The sequence below is a fragment of the Leptosomus discolor genome, chromosome 1 (genome assembly GCF_034619465.1).
Source record: "Leptosomus discolor isolate bLepDis1 chromosome 1, bLepDis1.hap2, whole genome shotgun sequence".
NCBI classification, from domain to species: domain Eukaryota; kingdom Metazoa; phylum Chordata; class Aves; order Leptosomiformes; family Leptosomidae; genus Leptosomus; species Leptosomus discolor.
This window is the reverse complement of record NC_141391.1, coordinates 149,936,728-149,953,663: the sequence shown is the minus strand read 5'-3', so window position 1 is coordinate 149,953,663 and position 16,936 is coordinate 149,936,728. Positions and strand designations below refer to the sequence as shown.

The 16,936-nt window shown below is 48.7% G+C and overlaps 1 protein-coding gene across 1 annotated transcript in view; it reads left to right on the top strand.

Annotated features, from left to right (window-relative positions):
- The window catches only part of CECR2 (CECR2 histone acetyl-lysine reader), a 98,971-nt gene extending 84,589 nt beyond the window's left edge, over positions 1-14,382 (top strand). The window contains exons 9-19 of the mRNA XM_086461240.1: positions 615-771; positions 4,528-4,657; positions 4,945-4,982; positions 5,085-5,176; positions 5,464-5,590; positions 6,978-7,411; positions 8,532-8,660; positions 8,772-9,594; positions 11,633-13,040; positions 13,885-13,990; positions 14,272-14,382. Coding sequence (XP_086317366.1) covers positions 615-771; positions 4,528-4,657; positions 4,945-4,982; positions 5,085-5,176; positions 5,464-5,590; positions 6,978-7,411; positions 8,532-8,660; positions 8,772-9,594; positions 11,633-13,040; positions 13,885-13,990; positions 14,272-14,382 — 3,555 coding nt within the window. The remainder of the gene's footprint in view (positions 1-614; positions 772-4,527; positions 4,658-4,944; positions 4,983-5,084; positions 5,177-5,463; positions 5,591-6,977; positions 7,412-8,531; positions 8,661-8,771; positions 9,595-11,632; positions 13,041-13,884; positions 13,991-14,271) is intronic.
- Positions 14,383-16,936: the final 2,554 nt, after the last annotated feature.

The window sequence follows — 16,936 nt, the reverse complement described above, 5'->3', positions numbered from 1 at the left end:
GGGGCAATAAAGAGCCAGGCATCCTTGAATAAGAAAACTGGATCCAGCAGGAAAACTGCCCCAACAAACAAGAGAGCTAGATCAGGGGAGGTGAGCAGACATAAATATGGTGGGCCTTACTTTGAACAGGAAAGGAAGGCACTCCAAACGATACCTCAGTGCAAGGCTGTACTAGTCTCTTTTCCTATTGTAATCCTGCTGTGTTATAGCAGAGCCAGGTTCGGCGAAGTAGTCCTTTCTGCTCGCACTTGCAATTCAGGGCTCTACTTGCTGGAATGAGTAAAGGTGTCGTGTGGGGTGTCAACAGGCCAAATCCTTTGCCCAGAAGGGAAATACATGCGGTGCATCCTGGCAGAACGGCAGCTTATCTAACCCATCATTTCTCCTTCCTTTGTCCCTGTCTCAGTAGGATTTCATTGCTTGACAAACAACTTTCCTTTACATGTTGCTTTTCATCCAAGAATTCATATGTACAAATCCTTTTTTTTCCCTTTTTTTTTCCCCCCAGCCATTCATTGTAGGTATGCTTTAATGCTTGCCCAAAGTAAACCTGCCTCTGCCTAGACTTCAGTAAGCCAATGCATTACAGTTTTTGGTGCACCATTTTCTCACAGGTAAACCCAAACATGCTGAGTTCGATGGAGAAGCAGAGGCGCAGAGAGGAAGAGGAGGAGCGCCAAATCCTTATAGCAGTGCAGAAGAGGGAGCAGGAACAGCTGCTAAAGGAGGAGAGGAAGAGAGAGATGGAGGAGAAGGTGAAAGCAGTGGAAGGTACGTGCAGCCAGTGTGAAGCATTCAAATCCAAGACTGAGATCTTGAATTAAGATCTGCTATTTGCATTCCTGCCCCGCCAGACGTGCTAACGGGAATATCTATTCTTGTGCTTACCTCAGATAAATTTGTTTGACCGTAGCTTCTTTTCCTCTGTCTCTCCCTTGGTGTTGGCTGTTCTCTAGTGCACCCTTCAACTGTGTTGTCTTCCTCAAATCATGCTTACTTTCTCCCTTGCCCCAGCTGTACTTTTTTCTCTGCTATTCATGTGGTTCTTTTCTGTCTCTCCACTTGCCTCCTTGTGTGCAGGATTAGCTGGTATTGCTCTTGCTGAATAGCATTTGGTCCTTTTGGCCCAGTGCATGATGAAAGAAGGATTCTTTTTGAGGAGAAAAGGAAGGGGACAACATGGGAGTAGCAAGAGTAGTATTTTTATATTGCTACTGGCCTTACCAGATTGAAGAACTAAAGATGAGGGGGCCAGGCTAAATAGAACACCAGAGGTGGCAACTTCAGGTGTTGGTCTTGTTTTTCTAGTGGTTTTGTATTAAATGCTGATTTAAGCTGTTCTGCAAGAAACAGCCGTGTTGTGCTTAATACCTCCGATCGAAGCACAGACAGCAGGCTTTCAGCCAATAATGTTTGCACTAGTGTTTAAGAGCAAGCTCATTTCTGACCACCTTCTCTCTGTCAGCCTCCCTTACGGGGATTCCTTTATCTGCTGCTTTTGCCACAGTGGCTGGCTGGGCTGTTGCAGTTCCAGGGAAAGGCCGAACATTTTCAGAAAACTGTGGCAGTAAAGCATGGCCGTATCAGTGTTGTGAATCCATAAGTGGATAAAGAATCAGAAAAGGAAAAAAGATTAAATTCATGCAAACCTTGTAAACTTTCCAAGATGAAACAGTCTGCTGCCAGATGTTTGGTAGCAGACCAGATGTTATCTAAGAATAGTTTCTTTTACCTGCTTACCTTTCTAACCTTTAGAAAATCCAATTACTTGCTTGGCCTTCATATATTCCTGGTTACCAGTCCTTAGCTAATCCCAGCTAAACTGAGAGTCATCCAGCTTCCATATCTGCCACAGATATCTGTTTCACCTTGGCAAATTGTATATTTTCTGTGCTTTAATTCTCTATCTGTATAGACAAAATTAATCTTCAAAGTTCCAGAAGAGCTGCAAAGATAAATGTACCTGTATAAGTCATGTCCTTTTTGGGGTAAATGCAATCACTACATTGTCTGATACATAGGCACCAGAGCCACTCAAAGAAACTGGCATGGGATTGGGCAGTTTTAAGCCAATTTAGCATGCATTCATGCTTTTCTTGGCAGAGATGCTTTTATTTTGGTTTATGCAGTTTCTTTAGTTTAAACTTGTCCCTAGTCAGTTTAGGCTAAGTCAGGAGAAGTCTCCTTTCAAGCTGGTGTAAAAGCTGTTTAGAAAGGTTATTTAAATGGCTGACTTGTTCAGTTAAATCACTGCAGTATTTTTCATCCCTAGAAATGGCAGCTATCCGGGTAAAACTCTGGCTTCTTAACCATCTTTCCTTATTGCCAAGCACACCATCTCTTAGCATTTACTTTCATGACAGTTCTTATGATGGACAGAAAGTGATTTGAAAATGAAGTCACTTGTTTTGCTTGGTTCAGACTTGTTAAAACTGGACATCCATCGACAGAGACTTTAGAGTAACAAAGATTTCCTGGTATTTTGCAGTCTGGTTGGGATTTAACATCAATATTGTAAGGCCTTCTATAGAGGGGTGATGTGAAACACAGGGTGAAGTATCTGCACTCTAATGAACTTCATCAGCAGTTCACCTGCTTCTCAGTTTTGGACCGTATGCCTGTTTTTAGATCACATTTCTGTTTCCAGTCTGGGATTTCACTTTCCCCCACTCCAACGCATACCCCAGGTAGCAAGCCTCCTGCTGGGCCCATCTGTACTTTCCTGAATTTATAAGCTAAAGCAGCTTTCTAGATTTCTTCCACAACAGCAGGTTAGAGTTTCCCAGTTCTCTTCCCAGATGCTGCTCCAACATTAGCTCTTGCACATATGACTTTCTAGTTCTTTGAGGTACTTTTAAGGGCATTGGTTAGCTTTTGAAAGGACTCAACCCAGGCCAACAGCATGACACCAGCCCTGCCAGTGATCTTTAATGTGCTATATCAATTGATCTTTAATACGCTATTTTAACACTTGCTGTGGTAGAGGGACCTACTATTAATCCTGACTGAGCTCCAATCTGGTACCAGGGCTCTCTGATTCCTGTCAGTTTACCAGGTCAGATCATTGGCAGGCCTTGATGGATTTCTAAAGTCTACATCACCTTACCTCTCGTCTGCTGTTGCCATGAGATTTTCCTTTTGCTGCCCCAATCATCACCATTTTTTTCTCAGCTTTCTCTCTTAGGCATCATTACAATGTCATTTAAGTGGTGCTAATTTTACAAAAAAAGCATCAAGTACTGAACTGTGCTTGGACAGACTCAGATAATATCTGTTAACTGCGATTGATGTTGGACTTCTCGTCAAATGTTATAACAGATGCTGTTAGATTCTGTATGACATCTTAGATGCAAATCCTGTCCTCCCAACTTCACTGCTACCCAGAGTCTTCTAACAGGAAATTTGGACTTTCTTTTACCAGTCTTTGACATACCTCGCCATGGACCTCCCTGGAAATACCCACCTTGTAGCTATTCCTAGTTTTCTTGTGCCCTCAACCCCCATCCCAAGTTCATTTTTGATGGACAAAGTAAGACAGTAAATTAATACTCTCCCACCAGCACTGGTGCTTCTTGAGTCTTTGGCATTTTCCAAAGATGGAGCCTCTGCTAGAGGGTATTAGCCAACTCTCCCCCATCTTTCTTTCACTCTAGGTGTTTTCCAATGTCATCTGTTTTCTAGGGTCTTACTCCTATGACATATTTCCTTGAACGTTACTTTCACAGAATTCTGCTCCTACAGAAAGCTGGTACAACTGCAGGTGTTTAACAAGTCAGATGAATTCAGATTTCCTATAAGAAAAAGGAAATGAGGTTCATAAGAGCCCATAAACTTTCTATTATGAAGCAATCTGTTAGCCAGCTGTCTGGTTGCAAACCACAGGTTATATTACCAGCGTTGCTTCTTCCTGTCTCTCACCTCTTAAACCAAAGCTGTCCCAGTGGCCCTCTTTGTGGCAGCTTGCTTGCTCTGGCTGCTGGCCCTGAAGGCCTACCTGAGCAACCTTCCCAGAGCTAGCCGTGGTGGTGAAGAATATTAATGACCCCAGTTACTCCTTGCCACCCAGCTGGTAGAACTTCACCTTTCCATTGGCACTGCTCGTCATCCATTTCAGTGCCAGACCATCTGCCTTGAGTTCACCTGGCTTAGGTGAAGCGTCTGAAGGATGGTAATGTAACAAGTCAGCTCTTCCCATAGTGCTGGTCTATGCCTAGGTCTCCGTCTTGAACTTCTTTCTTTGTACCCCACCATGCTCAGGAATTTGTCTGGAAGCTGCCTCGGGAAGCGTCTGCATCACAGTAATGCTTCAAAATCAATGATTGTAAAGTCAAGGGGAAATGAAGGATCATTTTGAAGGTGTGTTGTATTCTCACCTCTGCTTCTGTGCCGTTGCTGCTTTTGCTGAAAGAACAAGAATGTTTCACTGGACTTCCTGAGAGCTGCAGGAGCTGCCTTCGTTTTGCCTGCAAGATGTTGTTGACAAGGAGTGCTGAATGGTTTTTCACGTCTCCCCCTTTCCCATGGCAGAACGGGCCAGGAGAAGGAAGCTTCGTGAAGAGCGGGCCTGGCTGCTGGCGCAGGGGAAGGAGCTCCCCCCTGAGCTTTCCCACTTGGATCCCAGTTCCCCTACCAAGGAAGAGCGAAGGACCAAGGATCTGTGAGTATGCAGCTGGGCATGTAGCACATGGATGCGTCGAGGTAGTGAGTACGGGAAGGAGGGGAATGTGATCATTCACAGGGATGAGGAGGGAGAAGAAAGGTTGGAGAACGGCGGTGAGTAAGCTAAGAAACATCTGGATTTGGTCCACACTAGAGAAGTGCTTGTGATGACACCTATTTGTCAGCATTACGGCACTGTGCATGGGGTGGAAGGGAAGATGAACTACGAGAGCATGTCTTACATGTCCTCAGTCTGCACATTCACTGTTGTGCTTCCCATTACAGCTTTGAACTGGACGATGAGTTCACAGCCATGTACAAAGGTTAGTCCTGCCCCAGCTTTCCCCTTTGCATGACTTGCTCAAAGTGAAATAATCCTCTCTGTGTGTGTGTGTAACCATTCACCTTTCTTTTGCTACTACCAGTTCTAGATGTGGTAAAGGCTCACAAGGACTCTTGGCCCTTCTTGGAACCCGTTGATGAATCATATGCTCCCAACTACTACCAGATCATTAAGGTATGGAAAACGATCCTGCCATCTTGACTGATGCACTTTGTTGACCAGGATGTAGTTTTTGGAAGTGTTTTGAAGTTTTGTGGGCTGTGTTACCCTCTCAGTCAAACCTCATGACTCCAGTAGACCCTCCTAGCCTTACAAGTCAAGGAAACCAAAGATGAGAGGCTACTTCATCTCAGGAGAGCAGTCTCTGCTCCCCATTCCCTTTCTGTGAGGAAGCTAGCTATGCAACTTTGTAAGCCCCACTAGGCTTGCTGTAATTGAAGGGAGGTTTTCTTGCATTTCAGGCCCCCATGGACATCTCTAGCATGGAGAAGAAATTGAATGGAGGTCAGTACTGCACCAAGGAAGAATTTGTGGGCGATATGAAGACCATGTTCAGGAATTGTCTTAAGTACAATGGTGAAGGCAGTGGTAAGAGCAGTAAGATGCTAAGTTCATCTATTTCCAGTGCTCAGTCTAAGAAACCAGTGATCTCATCCTATTCACCAGTACTTGATTTGTGCTTATTCTCTTTCAGGATATTTTCGGGAGGCTGAATGAAAGAACAGCAGCTCCTGAGTAATAAGGCCTGGGGTTTTAGTGAGGTTTTTAGCACAGTTTGGTCATGCTGAAATGTGGCGTGGCATACAAGGGACTCCCATGTTGGTAGATTGTGAAGGCAGAACATACAAAGGGAAGAAAGTCTGTTTCTTTCTGAGCTCATTCCTTTGTGTGCTTGTGTGTGTCTGTGTGCCCCTTTTTCTCACAAAATCTAACACAGACTTTGAAAAACATTGAAGTCTGGTTAGTTTCCAGTGTTTGTTGAGTACCACAGAAAAGTGAGGCATGAACCAGGCTTGTAGTCCTTCGGATGGAAACGTAGTTTTTAGGTTCCTTGGCTATTGAATGAACATGAGTCTATAAATGGGAAACCCTGGCTTTAACTGCCATGTCAATTAAAATTTTACATGTTGCTTAGGTAAGAAATCACTTCCCATATGGTGGGCCATCACCGCAGACTGTCTCACCAGCACTGCCTTGAAGGGAAAACAGAGCTACCCAGCTGCTTGTCACTGAAGCCCCAAGTAAAAGCCTTCCTGCACTGCCACTGAGCTCTGTTTCCCAAGAAACTTCAGGGTTAGTTTAGTGGAAACAACTGGAGAGTCATTTGCTTCAAGCCCTTGTCATTAGCACCTCTCACATGTCTTTTCCTTCCTCTCCACCCCAATGAAAAGTAGGAGCCCCTCTGAGCAGACCTGTCCTGTGGAAATGATGCAATGGGGACACTGGTGTTGGCAATAGTTTTCATGTCAGGGTCAGCAAGTGCTTTAGAAACTGTACGTGGATAAATACGTTTGCTGATTTTTCTCTGTCTTGTAGCATACAGCAGAGATTTGAACAAGTCCAAGAAAAGCCTCTGAATGTAATCAAATAGCATTGCTGGAAGTTCACGTTTCTCCTCTCAGCACTCTGCTGGCTAACTGTGCAGGTCACGCATCTCTGCAAGCAGAGGTGGTGCTTCTCGTAATGTAATTCTTGGCACTATGCTGGAACACTGAGTTAATGCTGACTCTGCAGGCTGTGCTGCTAACGGTACTTTGTCATGCCTATGTCCGCTGGTGGGGTTACTGAACAAATCTGATGCTGCATTGCTTATCGAGTTTAAGAATGTAAACCAAAGTCAACTAGTTAGAAAAAAAGGTCTTCCTCAAAGAAGCTTTGTGGAGGAGAGATGGTTTATCTGATGGGGAGAGTCCGATGTTGCTTAATTGTTTCTCTATCAGGCTCTGTCCTTGATGTTGGGTTTTTTTGAATGCAGAGTATACCAAGATGGCTTACAACTTAGAGAGGTGTTTCCACCGAGCAATGATGAAGCACTTCCCTGGGGAAGATGGAGACACAGATGAGGAGTTTTGGATCAGAGAAGATGGGAGACGAGAGAAGAGGAGCCGGCGGACTGGCCGCTCCAGCACAGGCAGTGTTTGGACTCGGTCGCGAGACCCAGATGGACCAGGCAAGAGGCAGCAACGCCTGGAAAATGGAGGAAAACCTCCACCATATCGAGCAACTTCCAGGGCTCCTGCTTCTTCCTCCTCTTCCTCTTCCTCCTCCTTCTCCTCGTCCTCTGCAGAGGATCCAAGTGGCAACCCAATGCAGCCTCCTCGAGAAGTGGGCCCTTCCAATGGGCGAGGTTTCCCTCGCTCTCTGCAGTACGGTGGCATGCCCAGCCCTGTGCCACATCCTGGCCAGATGGTAAGGAGCGGTTTCTGCTGTTCTTCACCTATCAGGCCTGTGGAGGGAGGGAGGTAAAGGGGAATAAAGCTCTCTACTGTGAAATCCCTACTGTATGGCAAGAACCTTTCCCCAGAGATTGAGTGTCAGGGCTATGGTTTCTACAACTGAAGCTTTTTTTGGCCCTTAGATTTAAACTGGTACATTCAGTCTTTGCCACGCTAGCTGGGAACAGTCTCCTAACTTTTCCCATGGTTGCCATGTCCCTGTGTGGGCTTGCACCAGCCCTGGCTCCCCCAGTTCTCTCCTTAGAGAGTTACCCCATTGTATATGGAAAGCAGTCACATTTCCTCTCTTAACCTCCAGTTTATGACGCTGAACAAGCTGATCTTCTTTTGTCTCAATTGTTTACAGATGCCTGGTAGCTTTGTGCCATCTGTGTACTGCTGCATTTCATGCCTTGAGTATTTATAAAAGCAGTAAATGAAATCAAACACAAGGCCACCCTGGACTGCAGCAGTGACCTCTCTTTAACCCAACATTTCTTTTCTGAATGCCACCTGTTCTCCCTCCCCTCTGGGCTGTTCCTCATCCATCCTTCGCTGCTTTTTCCATTTTAGCCAGTGATGTCTTGTGATGTGGTGTATCAGCTGCTCCTCTGAGATCCAGGCTACCCCTCGCCTTTTTAGCTAGAGATCAAACAAAATTTTTAGAGCAATTCTTGTGATGCAGGTACTAGGAGTCGGTAGGAGAGCTGGAGGCAACGAGTGTTTTGAAGGAAATTCAGCACGTTCCCCCGTCATCCTTGCATACTCTTATGGTCTGCTCCTCTCCTTGGAGCAAACCACTGCCCCCTCCAGTCTTCTTGCTTGCTCCCAAGTAATTGGGTGACTACTGAGTGTATTGCAACCTTGAGCACATGGCCGTGTGGCTGGGGTGTGAGAAAGTGGCTTTGACAGGGTAGCTGTGTCACCTTGTAGGAAAGAGACTGCAAGTTTTTCATGGTATGTCCAAAAAGCCTGTCTGCTCATCTATATGGTTCCTCCAGCCTTGCCTTCCCCTCACCTGCAGCAGCTCTACTGCTTTCTGCACTTCATGGATTGTTTTATTTCTCCCTTCTGCACCCCTCCCTGTCCCCCAGAGACCAGCTGTGCCAGGAACGTTCGGTCCCCTGCGTGGGTCGGATCCCACGAAACTGTACGGCTCGCCACGAGTGCCTGAGCCCCATCCCGGAGACCCGGTCCAGCAGCACCAGCACTTTGCCATGCAGGTACGAAATGCCACGGGACCCAACACCCTGGGACCCACAGGTCCTCGCCGCTATTTGCGGTGCGATGGCTCACACTGAGACCCACCTCATCTCTCTCTCCTTCCTCCCCAGCCGGCCGTGGGACTGAGCGAGCACCGCGGGCACAGGCTGGCTGCCCCAGAGAAGCAGGCATGTGCAGGACCGACCCATGTCACCGGCCTCGGCCCCCGGCCGGGTGCTTTGCAGCTGGGGCGCATGAGTGGCCCCCCGCCCGACACCATCTACCCACCTGCCCAGTTCCAGCAGGGCTTCCTTCCCCCAAGGCACAACGGCCCCACCGTGAGGCCACCGGAGGGCTCGGAGGTCCCGCCAGGGCACATGTACCGGCCTTACAAGTACCTGAACCGCACGCACCCGGCCCTGTGGAATGGCAGCCATGGCCCCGCCGGCCAGGGCACTGTGGGGCCAGAGGAGAAGGCACCCATGGGGCCAGGGCCCTCGCTCCAGCCCCGTGCCCTGGGTCATATGATGGACCCCCGGGCCATGAGGCCACCGCTGCCTCCCAGCCAGTGGACAGAGCAATCAAATTTCCTACCTCACGGGGTGCCTCCCTCAGGGTATATCAGACCATCTGGGAAAGCCACCGGCCAGAGGATGCCACAGCCACCGGCCGCTCTGTTTGGGGGACCGCCTCAGGTTCAAAGAGGGTGCCAGGGTGGGGACTCCATGATGGACAGCCCAGAGATGATCGCCATGCAGCAGCTGTCTTCCCGTGTGTGCCCGCCGGGTGTGCCTTACCACCCTCGCCAGCCGCCACCCCCGCACCTCCCTGGCCCTTTTCCCCAGCTGGCTCACGCCGCCTCCACCTCCAGCGTGCAGCCCCCGAAACCCATCGTGGGGAACGGGAGCTCACAGGATCCAGCTGGTCAGACCATGGAGACAGAGAGCAACCAAGGTAACCCCTCAAGCACCTGTTAGTGGCATTCGACCTTTCCTGCCTGCATCCCCCTGCCCACCTCCCCTTTGCTTGCCACCAGCCATCCCTCCCTCCTGCTTCACCGCACTGCCATGTCCCACGCCAGGGCAGACCCTCTGCCCACCGGTGTGCGCTTGCGAGGAGGGTGATAGAGCAGCCCCAGGCCAGCTTTGTTACCCTTGGGCTCCATAGTGTCCCAAACTTAACTGTCTTGCAGATGCACAAAACCTGTCTCTGCAAATGTGGCTTTGTTTGGATTTGCGCCACTAGAGAAGCAGAAAATAGGCTCTGACTTTCAGGCTTACCAGAGTCAATTTTAAAAAGTGGCTGAGGCTTAGCAACAAAAGCAGGGTTTTTTCTAGAAAATAATTCAATTCTTGATTAAATAGTTGTGGGACGCATTTTTTACGCATGTCTTTTTTAATCTAAATTAGAATATATTTTCTGCTCCAGTCATTCCTTATATTTTTCTAAGATAGTTTTGTTTCACTTTAGCCTGCCAGAGGTCTCCTCTGTCCCAGCTATACCTGCAAGTTATCAGTTTGCCCTGGGGTGCAAATGCAAAGCATAGGCTGTGATGCTTCTAGAGCTCACTTGGAGTTAATATAAAAATTGGAACTGCAGAGTTAGGTAAGGAAATAAGATGTTATGTGAATAAATGGTTTAAATATACTCCTTTGAGTACATGTCCATGCAGCTTCTCCTCTGAAATGCACATGTGCCTTGTGAGGTCTCAACATCTCAAAACCTTGACACAACAGGACTTCCTGAACACCCCTGAGCAGCTGTGTCAGTTCAGGTGGGATGGCAGCATGTTGAGTGTGCCATTGCAAGTTTCTTTCTAGTTCTAGCTGGTAAACTAGAGATCAAAAAAAAACCCTTAAAAATAAAACAAACTTAAAGTAGAGATCAAAAAACCCCAGAGATCAAAAAAAAAAATTTTTTTTTTCATTAATTCTAGCTGGTAAACTAGAGATCAAAACCCTTGCATCTTTATCGATCCCTCCTGTGCCTCGTACTAAGAGGAAACTCTTTCCTTGTGTGGCATTGCTTAAAAGTCATCATCATTTAACTGTGCTGGATATAGAACAGAGACCGGGGGAGGACGTTGAGTGATTGCAGGGCAGAGTAGCTGCATCTCCAAATCACAGTTAGTTAAAATATGGCTGCAATCAGCTCCACAGCATCTCAGTGTGCCCAAGCTGTGGACAAGTGGGGTTTGTGGACTAGAAGGGGCAATGCAGCCTGAAATCAAGCTGCCATTACCCCAGCTTCTTAGCTTGCTCTCATGTGAACCCACCCCACTGCAGTATTTCCCAACTCTGCTTCTCCATTAGGCAGCCTTTGCACAGCCACGCATCAGACCAAACCCACGTGTGCAATATTACTCTGATGGAGGTGTGACTTATTTGTGGTTTGCAAACAACAGCAGGACTGTATCTTGAGGATTCAGTCTGTATGTGCCATCTTTCCACAAGAGGTGCAACCTCATGAAGAGTTTTTGAAAGAGCTCTTTGAAAAGAAGGAGCTACTAAAGATCACCTAACTTTGCAAAAATGCACTTCAGAATTGCTAAAGGTCTGTGAAGGAGAGACTGTGTGGTGGGTGTGGGAGGGAGGCTGCAGCCTCACAGAAGAGCAGTTGTCCTGGTGCCGTGGTTTAAGTAGAGAATGGGATATTGTAGGCTTTGGAGTACTTAATGATGGAAGGACCTTCATGGCTTTAGAAAGTCACTCATTTTTCTCTTCCATTTGCACAAAAATGTTCTCTTCCATTTGCACAAAAGTGGGATGCTTTCTCCATCCAGATGTTAGGGACTTGTTGGGCAGAGCTGCCCATCAGTTTTGGGTCAGCAGCAAAACAGGATGCTGAAAGGATACTTTGGTAGACCTGGTTAAGCTGGCAGGAATTACTCTTTAGAGACTTGTGCTTTGGGTGAGTATGTGTGCGCATGTTGGGCAGGGAGGACTAATTTCCAAAATTAGACCGACGCCTGACTTTTTCTCCCTCTTTCCAGTGGAGCCGCCAGCAGGTGTGGACGAGAAGGCTCAGTGCATCGGCATTCCCGACGGGGCCTACGCCAAACTCCTACCTCATCCGAAGCCCCCGCTGCCCATGGAGTGCACCAGGCGCACCTTGCCCCTGGATGGGGAGGGGGACAGCTCCAGCGTGAAGGGCGACCTGAAGGCAGGGCAGGGCAAGGGCACGTGGCCAGCAGAGAGCAGCTATGCTGGCGGTCCGGGCTGTGTGAGGGACCTGGTGCCTGCCTCCGAGAGAGGGGGTCCCCTGCCTGAGAACGGGGCAGTGGGCGAGGGGCCAGCGGCCAGCACCGAGGGGAAGGGGCTAGCCACCAACCTGCTGGAAAAGCCCCTCTGCGGTGGGGGGAAGGCTTTGCCCGAAGCAGCTGTGCCTTGCATGGGGCAGGGCACTGGCCTCGCTGGTGTGGATGCCAGCTCCATGGGGGCTGCCCCCAACCAGTTCCACCCTCTCTACATGCCCGGTCTGGAATACCCAAATTCGGCCGGGCGGTACCACATCAACCCGAGCCTGCAGGGGTTTGGCCCCGTGATGGGGGGGAAGCCTCCTCCTCCTGCCTCCCACCCCCAGCATTTTCCCCCACGGGGCTTCCAGCCGAGCACCACCCACCCCAGCGTCTTCCCCCGGTATCGGCCCCCCCAGGGCATGCCCTACCCCTACCAGCCGCAGCCTCAACCTTCCTACCACCACTACCAGCGACCGCCCTACTACGCTTGTCCACAGGGCTACTCGGACTGGCAGAGGCCTCTCCACCCCCAGGCCAGCCCCAGCGGGCACCCCACCGCCCACCCGCCCCTGGCCAGACCCCCTTTCCCGGACCGGGGGTCCGCCAGCAGCTTGCAGGGCTGCGAGGCACTGAGCGCCACCCTGTCCTCTCCCAACCGCATGGACATAGCGAGTGCCAAAGAGGTTTCTCCGAGCGAAGGGCAGGATCTGGGGCCTGAAGATGAGAAGTCCGAGGAGTCCCAGGAAAGACCGGAGAGTCCCAAAGAGTTTCTTGATTTGGACAACCACAACGCAGCCACGAAGAGGCAAAGCTCGGTGGCAGCAGGGGAGTTCCTCTATGGAGCTCCCCCACCACACCTGGGTTCAGGGATGGGATTTGGCCCATCAGCTTTCCCTCCCCACGGGGTGATGCTACAGACTGGCTCTCCTTATGCATCCCGGCATCCTGCCAGTCACTTCCAGCCCAGGACGTATGGATCGCCTATGAATGCTCACCTGTCTCATCACCCAGCCTCTGGCCAGGCCAACGGCCTCTCTCAGGAGGGACCCCTGTACCGCTGCCGAGAGGATAACGTAGGTCACTTTCAGGCCTTGCTGATGGAGCAGAGAGGCAGTGGAGGTGGCATGGGGGTGCCACCCCAGGACTTGTATAGACCCTCGGGGTAAGATTCTGTTTTCTGCAAGAAGGCAAGGTGGGAGGGGGGTGATGCCTGGGTGACCATAAGTGTTGGATACCCTTGAAAGGGTATGGCTTGAAGTCAGAGGAGGTGGCAAGCGAAGTTCAAAGGCTAACAGGTGACTCTTAGACCCTTGGAATAAGTGGTCTCCTAAGCTGGAGAGAGAGTCTCATTGCAGCTCCTTAAAACAAATAGTAATCACTATCACGGAGACTTGTTAGCCTGTCCTATCCATCCCCATAGTGTTTTGTTTTCTGACAGTGTTGTGTTAATGTATCATCCAGGGTTGTGTATCTCTTAATCAAATGGACTCTTGCCATTTTCTTTGCAAATATTTTATTGCATCTTTTTCATAGTAGGGCAGAGTAGCTAACCAAAGTGGAAGTTGGCCTCTTGTTATGAACTCCTTTACTTTAATGTCGCCCACTTTTTCCTCTCCTCTTGCTTGGCCCTTTGTCTCTGTCTCAAATTTCCCTCAGAGAAAATTACTTCTCATTGGGGATGTGCATATCACATTTTTTTTTCCCAAGTGGAAGATTCTGCTACTCCAAAAATTCCCTGTTCAGATTTTATAAATGTGCTTTGACTGTTACTGTTTTGTCATAGTCCCAGCATGACAGTCCTTCTTCTAGTATTCAGGGAGCTTGGCTTACAACTAAGCCATTGCGGGAGTGGCATGGATTAAAGGTTGTGCTTTGGGGGGAACCCAGGAAGAATACACGAGATTCGTGCTTGTATGCAAATGTTGTATGTACGCATTCAGCAAAGTAGATGGGATTTGCTCTTAATGTTCATGTGCTAAAACTCTCTCCATTCAACCTGGCTCCAGAATGCAAATGCATCAGGCTCAAGTTCCCTTCCCGAAGATGCCTACAGCAACCATGTCCCGGGAAGATCTGTCATCACAAAAACCATCAGCGTTGCCTCTGGACCAAGTAAGGACTGCTAGAGAGAGCAGAGTTGAAATGCGAGTCTTTCTCTTCCCACTGGTTAAAGGAGTGAAGTATTTGATGAGAGTGGGAAGCACTGGAGGAAACTGGGAAGTGAACTACTGCTATGCAGAGGTGTTGGGCATGGCTCTATAGTCTTAGCTGACTGTAAAACTTAATCTAGGAGGACCGATAGTGCTAGCTTTGAACTGGTTGCATGAAATCATGACATGCCTTTCTAAAGCTGCCAGTTAAAGCCTCCAACTCTTGTTTTTCCTTTTCCAGAGCTAGTCCGAGGAAGGAAGGACCTCACGAAGACGAAAGCCACACGTGATTTGGACAAGGGGGAGGAGGGGCAGGCCTTCCTCCCACCCTCCCCTCGCCCGAGCAGCATGTAGCTTCCTGGGTCCGTTGTGCTGGAAACCTGGAGTGGTGCTGGGCCCCAGCCAGCCAAGCAGCTGGCTCACCACCACAGGGCAAGCATCACAAACTAGTGGCTTTCCGTGACCGGAGACTGCGTCTCGTTCAGGGTTTGAGGGATTTTTTTGGGTGGGGAGGGCGGGGGTGGGGGCAGAAACTTTCATTGACTGCTAAACTCAGGTATATTTTTCAGGGTGGAAGAGGACGATGATGGAATTTACTTGTAGTATTAACGTGTGTGTTTTGGAGCTGGATCCAGTTTACAGAATTTAACCTGTTGCCTTTTTAAATAAATTTCTGTTGTTGGTGAATGTATTGTACATAATGGGGGAGGGGGTGGGCCCAGCTTGTAGTGGGCTTAGCACTGGAGGAATCCTTAACTGTTTACAATCATATCACACTGAAATCTTTCAGGATAAGGTGAGGGTTTAGAGGGAGCAGGGAGAGGTGAGGGAACGTGTGATGGATGACTTGCTGTCCTCCTTCCTGTCCTCTGCAACTGAGACACGACCCAACAGTTTGTTGACTTAATAGCAGGAATTGCTCAGGAGCATAACGTGTCCTCCTCTTTCTCTTGTCTTCTTCCTCCTTCCCCTCTCACCCTGACCTCTGCCCCTCTGGATCCAGGGCCTGAGTGCACTTCCAGCTCCTGTCATCATGGGGGAACAAGGAAACCAGGACCAGGATTTGAAACCAGAACAGGATGCTCATGGCCTTGTCCCTTCTGCTAGTATAGTGCCCTTCTCCCTGCCTTTCTGATAGGAGAAATGTACGCTCTAGAAAACAGAAAATTACATAACTGGTCATCTTAGACTACTTTCACTGAAACTGGTGGAGCAGCACCTATGCAGTAGAACAAATATTGTGCAAATCTGTACTGCCCTGCTGCCCCAATGAGTGGAGCCAAGTCCCCACCTTTCTTTCTCTGTCCTGTAGCTACATTCACTTCATAGCAGCAGCGAAGCAGAAAGTACCCCGGGATTCCTGACCGCTCTTGTTTGCCTGTGAAGGAGGAGCATGAGGCTGCTTTGGGAGAAGCATTGGTTTGCCGCAGTGCGAGCTGTTTGTTGGCCTATGGAGTTCAATTTGGTGTTTGCGAGTTGCAGGTGGATCAGAAAACACTGATTTGAAATCAAATGTTGAGGTGGTGTGGCTCAGGGGGTGAGGGACATGAGGGCCACATGCTCAAGTTGACTTGGTTTACCTTTGTCATCGTTGATGATGTAGCAGCAAGTCCTATAGGGCTAGTGGCAGCTTCCCTCAGTGGCTGTGTTCAGTCTGCAGGGTCTTTCTTCACCAGTTGCAGTACTGCATTGGGGAACCCCCGTGCGCTAGTGCTTCGCCAGGCACTGACATTCAAATGTGGGTTTGACAAATGAGTTCAGTAGGAATCTTATCTGCAGATGCTTATTCACATCTTAAACCTAACAAGGAAATACAGTTGATTATTCTTGGGGAAGCTGGGGTAAAACAAGGTGGAGTTGCTACATGACAAGATTGGGCAGCAAGATCAGCTGGGACCACAGCCCTAGTTCAGGCTGCTGCAGGTTGCCCCAGGAGACAGCGGTATGGTTAAAAGGAGGATGTGCCAATGTGTTGGACAAATTGTGCTAGCAAGACCACAAGTGACAGCAGACGTGAGGACAGAGCAGCATGCCTTTCAGTCTGTGGTGCCAGCTAGGGAGTCTTTGTCTCCAAGTTTCTGGAGAATTCTTCTGGCTGCTTTGTTGTCTTGGATGGTGCCATCACCTGTATCTTTAGCTGGATTGCACTAACATGCACAACTGCACCGCTTTGTTCCTGCTGTGTAGGTCTACCGTGTACTGGCAAAGCTGTTTGAGCAAGTAGCAGGTAGCATCTGACTGAGCCATTACTCCTCCTGTCCTAAGCTTTTGGAAGCACAAGAAGCCTAAAAGATGAGAAATACACTTTCTTGAAATAGAACAAGGAAGAACTGCCAGATTAGTGTCCTTTTACCAATGGGTCTCGCTGCTCTGATGCTACATTACTTTTGTGTCTGACAAACTGTGTAGGGCTAAGGCATTTTCCAAGTCTAACAGGAGTTAAACTTCTTCATGCCATTCCCACAAGCATTCCCATAAACAGAGTTCTTCTTACTCACTGCTGCAGCTAGCTTGTGAACTGTAGCTGCTGTCTGCTTAGCCCAGCTCCTCCGCAAAGGAAGACTTCAATATAATGTGAATTACTTCCAATATCTTGTCTATAGATGCCATTACATTATGAAAGGGAGATTTCTTGGGGTGGGTTTTTTTTTCATTTGTGTTCTTCTGTCAGGGAGCAATTGTCACTGGTGGATTGGTATAAACTGGAATAGATGATCCTGAAGGTTGTTCTTTGACTGAGAAGCAGATAAATTCTCTCCCCAGCCAAGAACCTTATGCTATGGCTCATCCAAATTTGTCCCAGATCTGAGGGTCTGCTGCTGGCTTGTCAGCTGGCAGTGGGTTTTCAGAGGTGCCCCAGCAGCTCAAAAATGCAGGTCTGGTTCCTTCCCTGAAAGGAGGTACTGAA